Raw genomic sequence first — 13,368 nt, 5'->3', positions numbered from 1 at the left:
GTCTTCCTTGTAGCACATTTCAGACTCTCCACGTTTTGTTCACAGTGCTGGAGCACTGCCCTGCTCTCCACACTTTCTGCTCACACATTTGCACATTTCCCAGAGGGAAACAGAAGCAGAGAAATAAATCAATAGACAGTTTCTGTCTCCAAAGTCACGCTTGATTTCAAATAAATACAGTTTTATCACACCAGACCACTCTGGGGGAAGGAGAGTTGTTCTCCATTTTGTGCAACAGGAGTTTTTCTCAGCCAGTTGCCAACATTTTTCAGCAGTTGGCTATGAAAGCTCCTTAATGTATAAATAAAGGAACAGCATCAGCTTTCATGACATCTCTATCCATCTTCCTGTTTTTTTCATCTTTGGATCCAGCTTTCAAAATGCAGGAGGTAAATATCAGAGCAGAGTGATAAATAACTCCAGCACTGACCTTTTGGGGAGAAAAGCCTCCAGTGGGCATTGACTACATTGAGGGAAAAAGTGAATTAAATATTTTCTAGAGATCCTCCCTCAGGAGTGAGGGGTACCAAGCTGTGCAGTCACAGGGAACTTAACTTGAAATCTGCAGTTAGTCTGCATTTTTTCACTGCATTTATTTTATTTTTCAGCAGAATTCAGAGGAGTTTTGACATGTCCCTCCCAATAAGACTTTCACAGAAGGTTTGGTTTCGTGCAAGACTAAATGTTTTCAGCTTTGATTTTGATATCTGGCCAAAAAAGCTTAGTTGTTTTTGCTTTTGCATATCACCGCTTTTGGCTGACAACAAATTAAATGTGATAAATCAAATGTGATAAAAGCTGATTTTAGGACAAGAAAATAAGTTAATTCAGGTGATTTCATGATGATTTGCTTCTCACTACTTCTCTTTGAAAATTATTCCATCCATGCACTTTCCTCCCACCTCTGCTTGCCCTTCCTCACAAGACCCTTTTGAATTCCCTTGGGACAAAACCATGGCCACTTTGCTTAAGATCACAGGAAATCTTCACCCCACAGTATTTCTCTGCAGGTTTCTGTGCTCATCTGCAAGTCAAGGGATGCATTTCCCAACGCTGGGCTCTGCAGCTGAAGGTTGGGATTGTCCCATGAGGACAGGAGAGAGGGCATCCCTCGAGGATCTCTCACTCATGGATGGCTCTCTCTGCACCAGCACAAGGTGCTGTCTCACCCTAAGTGCATAAAAGGCATTGAAGGGGCCACAAAAGCTGGCAGAGGAATGGCTGGGTGTGTGACTGACTCCTCACCCCTTTGGCTGGTGTCTAGGGCAGATTTCACACAGCTGGGACAGGGAAGAAAATCCCCAAGACTCTGTGAGGGATCTGCACAAGGGAGGCACAGGTGAGGGAGGAAATCCAGCACAGGCACTGCCCAGGTGGGATCACAGAGCTTGGAGCAATGCACAGGCAGGAGAACAGGGACCTGGGCAGCCAGGCACCACTGCCATGGGGTGTCCAGAGGGAAAACACGCTGTAATCTCTGGCAGAGGGAAAAATAAAGCAAAATGTCTGCTTAGAAATGTCACTGGTAAAATGCAAGTGTCCACTTGGGGGTGGCAAAGCATTTCAGCTGTGTCTTGAGGGAGCAGGAATGGCCTTTTCTCTGCAGGGCTTGTGTGTGGCTCTTCCCCTCTCCAAGGCTTGTTTCTCAAAACTGCAGGTTGTATAAAGAGTCTGAAAATATTCCCCTTATGCTTGAGGAAAAGGGGATTCTTCTTCAGCTGCCATGAGTCTCCCACCTTGGAGTCCCACAGTGAGAATCAAACAGGAAACTTTGGGGCAAACAAGGAAAGAGACAAAGTGGTAATCAGGAGCACAATCCCTTCCTCCTTGGTAGGAAATGTCATCTGGATCCCCTGTGACCAGACTGGAAAACGTCTTTATGCATGCAGTGTATCATCCTTCAGGAGCTGATGCTGTTATTTGCTGTGATAACTCTGTGTTCCCTGGCTGTGGAAGTGACTGCCAGTCCCTGGTGACACTCCTGGGATGATTCCCTGTGGCAGTGCCAGCCTGAGCCCAGCCTGGGGACAAACCCAGCCCTGTGTCAGGAGGCACACGGGAGGCATTTCCCTGAAACACAATGAACAGGCTTTGAAATGTGTGAGACAGGGGTTTACAAAATCTCTATCACATAATGAACCCTCCCTTGGCAAAATTCTATATGTTCCTGTCCCTGCAGTCAGGAATTTGTCACTCGGATATGGGTGTACTGCCTTCAGGATCTGTTAGCACCACAGGGATGCAGGAAAGTTTTTCAGACCTTGTATTGTGCTTTGTGGCAAAAACTGAATTAGTACATGCAATATCACTGTAAAATTCCCCTTTTTTGCCCATATATGTAAGGTTTGTCCCAATTCCCTCTGTGATGGGTTCTGTCCAGACTCCTTGCTGGTGATTGCTGATCCATGTGGATCTCTGATTTCTGCAATCCACCTGGTGTGGGAGCAGTGAAGTCTGCTGAAGCACAACCACAGGGCTTCACATAAATATCTGAAGTTGAAGTAATGATAAGAAGCTCAGAAAGCAGAAGTTTGCTTTACATTTATTTTACAGTTGTTGGCTCCCTGGTTCATAGCTGTTGCTGGTAGCTGGTGTTCAGCCCAGCTCTGAGCTGCTCTCATTCTTGCCTGTTTGCTAATATTGACAGCAGAGGTTTGCAACAGCCATACCTCAAAATGTTTTGGCAGAGGGTAGTGGGACTGGCTTGCCTAAAGCTAGAAGTGGGGAGAGAAGGCTTATGCAGAAAATTGTCCTGTTTCGAAGTAAGTAAAATCTGATGTTTTGGTTGCTGCACAAGAAGCCATTTGGTAAGATTGGCTAAACTGATTCTCTCTCCTGTGCTGGCAGTGTTGGGAGTGTCTCTCACCTTTCACAGCAGCTCTTTGCTGGCACAGCTTGCAGTGAGCAAACTCTCATTTCCAGCCCTCCCATTAGCCTGGGGGCAGCACAGTGCTTCACTAACACAGCCTAAATAGAGCTTCCTCCTTCCTTCATTCAGTGGGACACCTCCTGAGCAATTCTTGCTGAAATCACTCTTTTAGGAAGTTTTCTTCTGCTTTAGTTTCTCAATTTTCTTAACCTTTTCTCTCTCACCTGGATCACAGCACAGGAAGTCACAGGCCAGTGGAGAGCTGAGAGCTGCTGACAGATGTCCTGTGAGTGCCAGGGAGGCTTGAGTTTTCTGCAGAGTCCATGAGATTGTGATCCTCAACCACAAACGTGCTCTTCTGGGATGAAATCTTGCAGGGTGGATGTTTGGGGGCACAGTGCTTGCAGCAAGGAGCAATCACACTGAGGAAAGCCATCCTGAAGCGCTGGGACAGCAGGTTGTAAATGATGGGGTTGGTGGCAGAGCTCAGGTAGAAGAAAACACCTGAGAGAACAAGGGTGGGGGGAAGAGAGAAATATTTATTTGTGCGTGAAATGATCTCAGAAGAGGAAAATCTCTTTATTGCCTGTACAGCTCCACTAAGCTTGGATGCAAGGGTGGAGACAGCAGCAGTGGAGCTCTGCTGCCTCCCTGGCTCAGGCAAGGTATGTCTCACCAAGATTAGCTCAGCTTTCACTGCGGTGAAAGGAAAGTGGGAGAGATTGTGCATTGGAGCTCGGGCTCTCCAGCTGTTCAGGAACCAGCTCTCTCCTGAGCTGCCCTGACCTGCCTCCAGCACTGCCCTCATCCCCACAGCAGCATTTGCACAGCTGGTGCCCCATCAAAGCTGTCAGAGGATAACTTCCAGCCAGGGGAAGCTAATTTTCTACAGCTCACCAGGACAATGGCACAAGATTGGATTTGTCTGAGCTGCCTAATGGCCACATTCAGAGTTTTCCCATGGCAGACTGAAAATAAAATTCCTCTTTGAAAAGCCCTTCATTTTATGGTTGGCAGGGCCACAAACATTTGGTTTCTTCACCCAGTGCTGAGCAGTATGTAAGGCTCTTGCATTTGGTAAGATTTCCTATTTGCTCCTGTATACTTCTTAAAAGCAGCTGAATGACAGCAGCCTTTACTTCTGAACATTCCCAAGAGTTAAAAGCAGCTAGTAATGATGCATGATATACTTTTTTTTTCCTTTTTTTTTTTTTTTTTTTTTTGTGAATTTGGCAACATGTCCAGATCTTGAAAGCTGCAGAAACCTGCCTGCAGTTTTTATTCAGGCACAGTTCTCATCACTGCCCACCAAACCTCAAGAAGGTTTTCCACACAAGTCTCACATCCCTACAAAATAAATGACCACACATTCCAAGTAAAACCACTCAAAAAATACCTTTCCCCCCCACCCCCCAATCCCTGTGCAAGTGGAAGAAGAAAGCTTTACCTGACACCACGTGGATTAAGTTGAAGGTATTGGCCAAGGGCTCAGTCCATTCCACCACAAAGCTGAAGAAAAGTCTGTCTATGTGGAATGGAGCCCAGCAGATGGCAAAAACTATCACAAGGACAACTGGTGTGGAGAAAGGGGAGAAGGAAAACACGTCAGAAATGGGAGGATATTGTTCACCAGCCTGCACAGGGCAGAGAGATCATAAAGCTGGATGGGAGACTTTGTATATAAATTATATTAATGGTTTCAAAATTTTGCCATCCTTTCTGTCTTACCATTACCAACTAAAAGAACAATCTTTCCATTAATTTCTGTATTGGATGATCCAATGCATGCACACAGGGTGGCTTTCAAACACAGCAGGTAACAGCCAGGCAATGTTGGGGTATATATGGAGGCCAAACCCATTCCAGGCTCAGAAAACCAGGCTGGCTCCAAAGTAGAGTTTGGTGTAATGCAAAACAGATGTACATTCTTAAAAATGTACAAGATAGACTATTTGGGCTCTGAAAAAAGGGGATCCTCCCTGGAGGGCTGCAAGAACTGGTTTAGAGGGAAGGATGTTGGAGAATTGCCAGGCAAGAATCTGCCATGAAGGTTTCCTCCCCTCCTCTTGTGCTGGGAAGGAAAATTTGCTTTCTGAGCAAATTTTTTCCTACTCTTTTGGTAGTTACCCCGGATGCTTCACTCCTGCAAGTTCAGATACAACAGAAAAAGTCTTTTTGTTTAATATGACAGCTACTCATCTCATAACTCTTGTATCCAATGGACTTGCTCAATACCCTGCAGGGTCTGGTCACGCTCTGCTCATGGTAAATAAAGCACAGAAGGACTCACTACTTACACAGCATCTTGGTGACTGATCTCCTGGATGGCCTCTGAACATTCACAGCCATTTCCTCCACTTCCAAAGATTCATCTCCTCTCAACTGGCAAAAGGAGGAAAACCAAAGGACAGCTTAGGCACGAGACCACATCCACACCAGACACAGACTGTTTGATATTTTGATAGTTGTGGTTTGAGAAAGCAAAATTTGGGGCCACTCGGGACTCACTGAAAAAAAAATCTGTATTTAAATTTCAGTTTTTGTCTAGAAAAACATGGAAGCTTTAGGTTCAAAACAATCTGCAGATTACAGCAAATTTGTATTTCAATTCCCCACTTACCTTTTCTCAATGAGTCAATATTTTGCTCACAGTTTATGTTCCATTTCAGCAGTGGCATTAGGCATTATTTTCTCTTCCAGCAAAATATAGTTTGTTTATTTTCCTAAAAGTGTTCCCCACAATTAAGCACAAACCAATGATCCAAAAAATACCCAGAGAGGCCTGAGTACAACACAGCTGTAATCATTGGAAAAAATCCTGTGGAATTCAAGGGAGTTTGTTTCATGTCCTGAGTGTTGGGAGTAGTTGATATTCAACCCATCTAATGAACAAACCCCAGAAACTCTGCCTTGCAGATGGGCAGGGTGCATGATACACACAGATTTAGCCACACACTGCTCCGGTACAACAAGGAGAGGTTTTTCTCCAGCAGTTTTTCCTGGACTTCAAAAAAAAGGGGCAATATATATTAAAAAAAAATAATAGGAATAATATATAAATAAATATAATAGAAATAACAAATACATATATAAATAAATATAACATAGATAATATATAAAGAACAATAATCTGATCATCCCTGAAATCCATCCCCAGTATGTTTATGATGAGAAGACTTGCTGCTTTGGTGATGAAAAGGTCAAGTTTACGTAAACAGGGCAATTGGTTTGAATAACAAAGAAATCATATCTGGCAATATCAAATCATATTTGGTCCCAGCTTACTGCAGTGGGAACTCCTGATTAGCCAACAGCTTTGTCTGTTTCTAAGTAGAGAAACTGGAACCAAAACTTAGAGACAATATCAGGAATGAGGGAAAAGATAGAAATCTTTTTTTTTACAAATCTCTGGATTTGTGAAAGCCTTGTGAAGACATGCTAGCTGTGCTGTTTGCTTTTGCCTTTATACTGTGGCTTTGCTTTCTGATTAATAATACTTTTCTGTAAGGATGATGAAATGAGCCCTTCTGTCAATGTTCTCTTTATTCTATTTATAAAAGGAAAAAGCATATACATGGAATTATAGTCAAGTGCAGTGCAATTCAGCCTCTCATATTTTACATTATTCCCCTTGTAACTTTCAGTCATAGCCACAGTTGCTTAAGGAAAAGACTCAGCTGATTTGTAACACATCCAATGATGAATGATCAGATTTATTAAAACCCATGGATTCCCTTCAGTGGTTTCAGTCTCAACAGTAATCTATTCCAGGCATATTCCAAAGCCTCAGAGAGTACAGTGTGCTGATGCTGTAATAAACCAGAGACACATGTATCTTTATTTTTCCCCTTCCTCCTGTCATTTTGATGGTGCTGTAAGGCTCCTCTTCACCTCAAGTGATGAAGGTGTAACAGGTAAGAACAACTCAGCAGCTGCAGTTTAATGAAACAATGAAACATTACAAACAGGGAGGGGAAAAATAAATAAATGAGTCCACGGCAAAGGTTGTAACTTGAGTTAATGGCAATGGTTTGAGAGGGGTAGAACCCCAGCCAAGGTACTTTTACATCACTGTGATGTATGAGGCTGTGTAGGTTTGAGATGAATGCTACTCTTCCACTGCAAGTGACTGGAGCAATAAGCTGAAAATTGGATTTCTCCCCCCACCAGATCTTTATTAGCTACACCCCAGAAATCGAAAGGCTGAGTGAAATTAAGGTCTCACCTATCCCCAGACAAATATAGTAAGGCCACTCTGCAAAATGACTGTTTTCTGTAATCTGCAAAAGAGGAACAGTTTTCTGTAAACTCCTTGGCCTGTCTGACACTAGTGGTGATCAAAGTTTCTCTCCAGCTGATGGAAAAATTGATATTTAAACCCCACAAGGCTTCTGCTAAAAATTTTTTCAGAGGTTTGGCTGAAGCAGTTGCTGCTGAGCTGCAGCCTTGGTGTGCCCTCAGCTCACCCCATGGCAAAGGAGAGCCAGACACTGGGACAAGGACTGCTGAACCACCTCCATGGAAAGGGACAGCTCTGGAAGAGCTGTGCTGAGCTCTGCAGAAATTAGCCAAAGTCCACAGACGATTCTGGGTGTTTAACAGCTGGGCATTTAGGGGGAGAAATAGATTTTGAGGATAAAAGCTGGACCAGATGTGCATTGGCAAGAATAAGTTGTCTTGCTTCGAAGACAGCTAAAGTTTTCACTATATCCTTATTATTATTATTATTATTATTATTATTATTATTATTATTATTATTTGGGATGAGAGGCTAAGAGAAAAGTTGGAATCTTGGGAGAAGAATCATCCAGCTTAAGCTGTCAGAAACCCTAGTTAAATACAGTATGACTTTTAGACAAGCAGTGATCAGCACCTACACTTGTGTCCTTTTAGGAATCAGTTTGAAAGAAATGTGCAGGGACCTTGCACTGAATCCTGCTGCAATGCAGACTTTTCCCCAAGCACTCCCATCCCATCTCACTCAGTGTCCCAGGGATGAACTTCCATATTGCTCAATGTTCTCATCTCATCCCTCTCCTCTCCCTCCTCAGCTCTCTGGCTGTGGGTTGCATCCAGCAGCTCAACAGCTGGACTGGGTTTGAAGAGCCTGGATGATTTAGGGATTTATCCTAAAGGTGTCTGTGATAGGAACTCAATGACAGGGGCAGCAGGAAGCTTCCCCAGTCAGGCCTAATGAGTTTACAGTGCAATGAGCAGTGTCCTCTTTTTTATTCTGATGCTTGACTGATCAATTGACCGTAACATTGCAATATTAAACCACCAAGCCTTAAAATTATACCCAAATAGATAATGAGGTAATCAACCATTTCCCAGTGAAAAAGGCAAATGTATTTTTACATTTTTGAAGGGATTAAATGATAAATTAGCTCAGGTACCCTATGACCCATGTTTGCTGCCTTCTCACAGCTGCTTGGCAGGTGCCCTGTCCCCATCTCCATTGCATCCTGAGACTGTCCAGCACTGGCAGAGCTTGAGGGAGAAAATGGTGAAGAAATGCCCTTTCTACAAAGCCTGAATATGAAAAGGTCACGTCTCTGTTTGCTGAATTTGAGCTGTTGTACAACCTTTGGATCAACCCTGAGCTTTTCCACTGCATTCTGTGAGTGATACATGGCACTCAGAGACTGCAGGGTGCTGCTGAAGCCTCATGAATTTCCTCGTCTGTGAGTAGATAAAAAGTATCTCCTCTTGGAAAATTATATATATTCATCATTATTCTATCACTTCTGCTGAAGAAATGAAATCATCTTGCCCAGTGCAGCTTGGAGATAATGCAGATCTAGCCAGGATGGATCCTGTTAAAATTTGGAAGTCAGAGCTGGATATACAGAAAAGCAGAGGCACAAACAGTGAACATGACTGTCTTTAGGAAAGACAGCTTGAACAAATGTGTGAATTTCCAGAAGTCCTGGGGGATGAGCCCTCATCTGGTACTGAGCTTCTCTTCTGGGATGGGGTATAGGAATATCTGCTACTGCAAATAGAAGTTATTGCAACCTTCAAGTCTTCCTTCTATAAATTCAGGGATCTCTCTTTTTCTCTTTGTAACAACTCTATTTTCATCACTTTTTATTCCCTTCAGGTCTAATTTTGCAAAATATTAATTGATGCAATGTAAAGGATCCTTCAAGAGCCTCCAGAGATCTGGGATAGTTTAACCCATTCACTGCCTCGAGGATCTGCTCGTTGCTGTGGATTTCTGGCAGATAATCTGTGTTTTTTCACTGGGTAAGTAAAAATTGCTTCTGTATAATTTCAGGTGACAGTAAATATCAGCCAGCACAACAAAATTATATATACACCAGCAGAGATTTGGTTGAGTTTACTGCATGTTATTTAATAAGTTCATTTGCTTCCTTTTCTTGATATGGGATCAGATCTTTGTAAACTCTAAGTTACATTCAGTGTGATAAAATGGGATTTATATTGTATAAATGTCTGTAACTTATGAGAAGAAAGTGGTCATCAAGTCACTGTGACTAGCAGTGCATCTCAGTCTTGTGCTAGGTAGTTTTATAACACTGTGATCCTGATTGTTTTGTCCACACATTTACATGATGGATACTTGTCAAAAGTAGTCCAAATTTTTCAAGAGAGAATGAATATAAGCTCTAAGGTAGCCTGGTGAAACAAGGCTGTAGTTATATGAAGAAATGATTGCTGAATTTTCTAGCTGCAGCAACAAGGTAAGATTTCAGATTATGAGCTTTGTGAATTTTAACAAGTGAATATTACCACCAGCTCCAGGGAAAGAAAAGAAGAAAGTAATGCAATGGAAATTCTACAGTCACAAGGAAAGGGAAAATAAACAGTACACAAGATTCAATCACTAGCCATCTTCTTTTTATTCTTTTCACATTTTCCTTTTGGTCCATTTCTTTCTAGTCCCTACTGCAAAGGTGTAAATGTCTGAGAGGCTGGAATCAATCTATAGACTTGGGTGTTTCATTAACATTCAGATGTGAGCACCAGTGATGGTAAGTTTTCATAAGAAGATTGGGGTAAATTAGCTATCTTAATAGCTAATAGCTATCTTAATTTCAGAACAGGCTTGCACCAGAGAAGAAGTTGGATCTACTATTTCCAGAGGTTTGAGAAACACTTTTGCTGTTTTGAGGGGGAAAACACGGGCAACAAAAAAAGGTGCAAAAATCTCACTCAGAAGCCACACATAGCCACAAACACACAAGAATGAGCCAAGCCAACACTGAGCACAGCTCGGAGCAGGACTTACTCTTAGCCCCATCAGATAGTACAGCACACTTATCACCCCCATGGGCAGCACGTAGAAGAGCAGAGAGGTGACCTGCACGATGCAGTTGTAGATCCACAGGGGCACCACCACGGTGCAGGTGGCGGAGCCGGGCACCAGGGTGCCGTTGGGGAAGCGCTGCAGGGCGATGCCGTGGGTGCCCGTGTTGGGCAGGGCGCAGAGCACCGAGAGCAGCCACAGGCCCAGGATGGTGGCGCGGGCGCGGCGGCGCGTGGCGGCCAGCTTGGCGCGCAGCGGGTGCAGCACGGCCACGTAGCGCTCCACGCTCAGCGCCGTCACGCTCAGGATGGAGGCCAGGCACACGGTCTCCAGCAGGGCCGTCTTCAGGTAGCAGCCCACGGGCCCCAGCAGGAAGGGGTAGTTGCTCCACATCTCGTACACTTCCAAGGGCATCCCGAAAAGCAGCACCAGCAGGTCCGAGACCGCCAGGCTGAACAGGTAGTAGTTGGTCGGCGTCTTCATGTTGCGGTGCTTGAGGATGACGAGGCAAACCAAGAAGTTGCCCACCACCCCCACGATGAAGATCACCGAGTACACCAAAGCCATGGGCAGGAACAGGTGGCTCCGTCTGGGCCCGCACAGGAAGGTTAAATAATCCTCAGTGCTGTTTAAGTACCCCCTGAGGCGTTCTTCATGTAGAACAAGGTGGTTTAACCAGGAGAAATTACTGACCCAGGCCATCGCTGGATGTGCTGAAATGCCTCACAGCTGAGGTTTGCTGTCCTTTCTGTTTCTCTGTGCAAGTTTGCTCACTTTTGGCAGAGACAGGAGGAGGGGGGTAGCTGCCTTGCCACCCCTGGCAGCACAGAGCCACCGAGGATGTGAATGAGTGTGTTTGCCTGGCTCTGGGTAAGGTTTTGCTGCTCAACAGCTGTTCCCCTGCCAGAGCCCCTCAGCCAGAAAGCCCCTCCTTTGCCACATATTCATTGGCTCGCTAAGTGCGTTAGATTATAGTGTACGGAAAGAGGTTCCAGCCACTTGCATCAGCTCCCGGGGCTGATGCACGCACAGAGTCACAAAAGTGGGAATTAGGGAGCTGCGAGTCTGAAATGCGGGATACAAAACCAGATGCAGGTTATTTGTTTATGGCAGAGGGTGGGGAAGCAGACCAGAAACACCCCCAAAACTCAGTCCAAAAAGCTTTTACAAAATTATAATGGTGCTGCATCCTAGTTATGAGCCACAAGCAAAATACAGCAAAACAAAAGATTCTGGCATGATTTTGTTGTTCAAATCTCTGCTGATTTTTATTTTCTGTTGTGTGTGGCAGCAAGTACTTGGAGACAGAGTTTGATCAGTAGAAAGCCAAATGGTTTCTGTAGCCATTTCTGTGGAATTATAAGGCTTCAGCCTTTTTTTAACCACTGCAATTGTTTTTCTCCTGAGATCTCACTAAAGATTTTAATTGCAATTCTTATTGACATAAAAATATTTTCTCACTTCCCAAATATGCTGGAATTTGATCCTATATTCTTAGAGAGCCTTGTTTTGGGAATATTTCTGTACAGCATATTATTCCATATTTATTGCCTATGGGGCATATAATATAACTTTTATATGCCTATGGGGCATATAACTTCTATAAAATCTTATTTCTTCATGAATGACAAACATCCTGCAAACACGCTTTCTGAGCCAAAAAATAAGTGTCTCCTGCAAGCACCACAGCTTTACCAAAATAGATCATTTAGCTCTGTATGAATGCTTGATTCCTTCCTGAATTTCTGTAAAAGAGAAAAGGTCCCAAGTCTGTAGATACAATTTTCTAAAATTCAGAAAATGTTCAGCTGTTTGGAATTGAAGAGGTGCAAGGTCTGAGGGCTAATTTATGGGATTTTTGTCAGCTTGGTTGTGTGATTTCTCTGCTCAGAGCCTCTCGTTAGCTCTCACTTCTGAGTACCTGCCCAGTCCCCTCCTTGAAGCCATGTAAACCTTTTACATCCCTGACATCCTCTGGCAAGGAGCTCCTCGAATCTGCTATTTGTATGTGTATCTCTTTTCTCTGCTTGACCCTTTAGCTTGACCTCTCAAGGAAAAAAAATGATTGTTCCAATAAGCTCAGACTGCCTCCAAAATAGCAGCAGTGCGTGAGGGACCAAGGGTTGGTGCCTTTGAGGCACATTCGAAATGTGGAGCCTGGGAATCACTGAGCAATCATTTAAAATGTGAAAGACATGGAAGGTACCACAACAATCATACTAAAAGGCAGAAGCAAGTCTCTTGTGATGACTTTCAGACCTGCTGAAATTATCCCACACATAAACTGCATCAGAAGGACCCAACCCATTTATTTCCAGCATTGCACAGAGGTATTTCATTCAGCAGATCGAAAAGTTTTACTGGATTATTGAATAGCAAATGTGCCCTTTTGACCCATTGCTCCTTTCATTAAGGATTCATTTTATGGCTATTCCCTGCATTTTAACAATGTTAAATTTGATCTTGATCTGCTGCTGATGTAAGAGCAGAGGAATCATTAGTTGGGTTCCTGGCTGACACCAGGATTAACTCTTTCAGAGCACAGCAGAAGACAAGTATTTGAAAATTTGTGCAGGACTAAACATTTTCTGTACCTCTGCTTCACTTACAATTTTTTTTTGGTTTTGTTTTATTTATGCCTTTTGTTTTGTTTTGTTTTGTTTTTCCCACATAATTTCTTAATACTTAGTTTCTTTCCATTTCTCCTTTTTCTTCCCCTGGTAAATTCCATCATTCCACTCCACACTGCAGCATACCTGAGGTGAGTAAATCCTTCTGAAGTAGCTACCAAATTGGCTTCATTTTTCTTCTTGCACATTAACCTCTGTAAAGAAACTGAAGTGAAAGATGGAGTCTGTTCAGCTTGAACCCAGTCTTACAGAAAAGGAAACCAGAGAGGTTTGAGTCATTTACTAAAAAGCCAGAAGGGCAGCAGCACCCACTGTGATCTCTATGAGAGGAAAGCAATGGGCTGTGCAAACTCATCAGGTCAGCTCAAAGTGTGGATGTGCCAGACCCACCTGAGCCTGCTTCCACTTGTTTTCAATCCTTTCTGATCCTGCTGAGCTCGGATGCTGAAAGCCTGTAAGAATAGAAGCAGAAGAAAACCAGATAACCAATGGACCAATGTTGCTATGACCACGACTGTGTTGCAGATGGAGAGGACAAAGAGAGTGGAAAATATATTTCAGTTTATTTCTCAAAGCTTTATTTGTGTTCTATATCA

General features: G+C 43.5%; 1 protein-coding gene across 1 annotated transcript; it reads right to left on the bottom strand.

Moving 5' to 3' along the window:
* Positions 1 to 328: 328 nt before the first annotated feature.
* NMUR2 (neuromedin U receptor 2) lies at positions 329 to 10,921 on the bottom strand. The gene is made up of 5 exons (XM_064725120.1): positions 10,125 to 10,921; positions 5,167 to 5,251; positions 4,317 to 4,442; positions 3,094 to 3,373; positions 329 to 2,070 (listed from the first exon to the last, which is right to left on the bottom strand). Exons 1-4 carry the CDS (start codon positions 10,842 to 10,844, stop codon positions 3,114 to 3,116), a joined length of 1,191 nt encoding a protein of 396 aa, XP_064581190.1. The 5' UTR covers positions 10,845 to 10,921; the 3' UTR covers positions 329 to 2,070; positions 3,094 to 3,113.
* Between the last annotated feature and the right edge of the window lie 2,447 nt (positions 10,922 to 13,368).

The sequence above is a fragment of the Zonotrichia leucophrys genome, chromosome 13 (assembly GCF_028769735.1).
Source record: "Zonotrichia leucophrys gambelii isolate GWCS_2022_RI chromosome 13, RI_Zleu_2.0, whole genome shotgun sequence".
Classification (NCBI taxonomy): Eukaryota; Metazoa; Chordata; class Aves; order Passeriformes; family Passerellidae; genus Zonotrichia; species Zonotrichia leucophrys.
The sequence above is the reverse complement of the archived record's forward strand: the minus strand, read 5'-3'. Positions and strand labels throughout refer to the sequence as shown.

Excerpts from the sequence above, each read along its gene's own strand:
- NMUR2 (XM_064725120.1), bottom strand. The coding sequence starts at position 10,844 with ATGGCCTGGGTCAGTAATTTCTCCTGGTTAAACCACCTTGTTCTACAT. Across the intron at positions 5,252-10,124 it reads ACTATCTGATGGGGCTAAGA|TTGAGAGGAGATGAATCTTT; the intron begins GTAAGTCCTGCT and ends TCCTTTTGCCAG. Across the intron at positions 3,374-4,316 it reads CTTAATCCACGTGGTGTCAG|GTGTTTTCTTCTACCTGAGC; the intron begins GTAAAGCTTTCT and ends TTGTTCTCTCAG.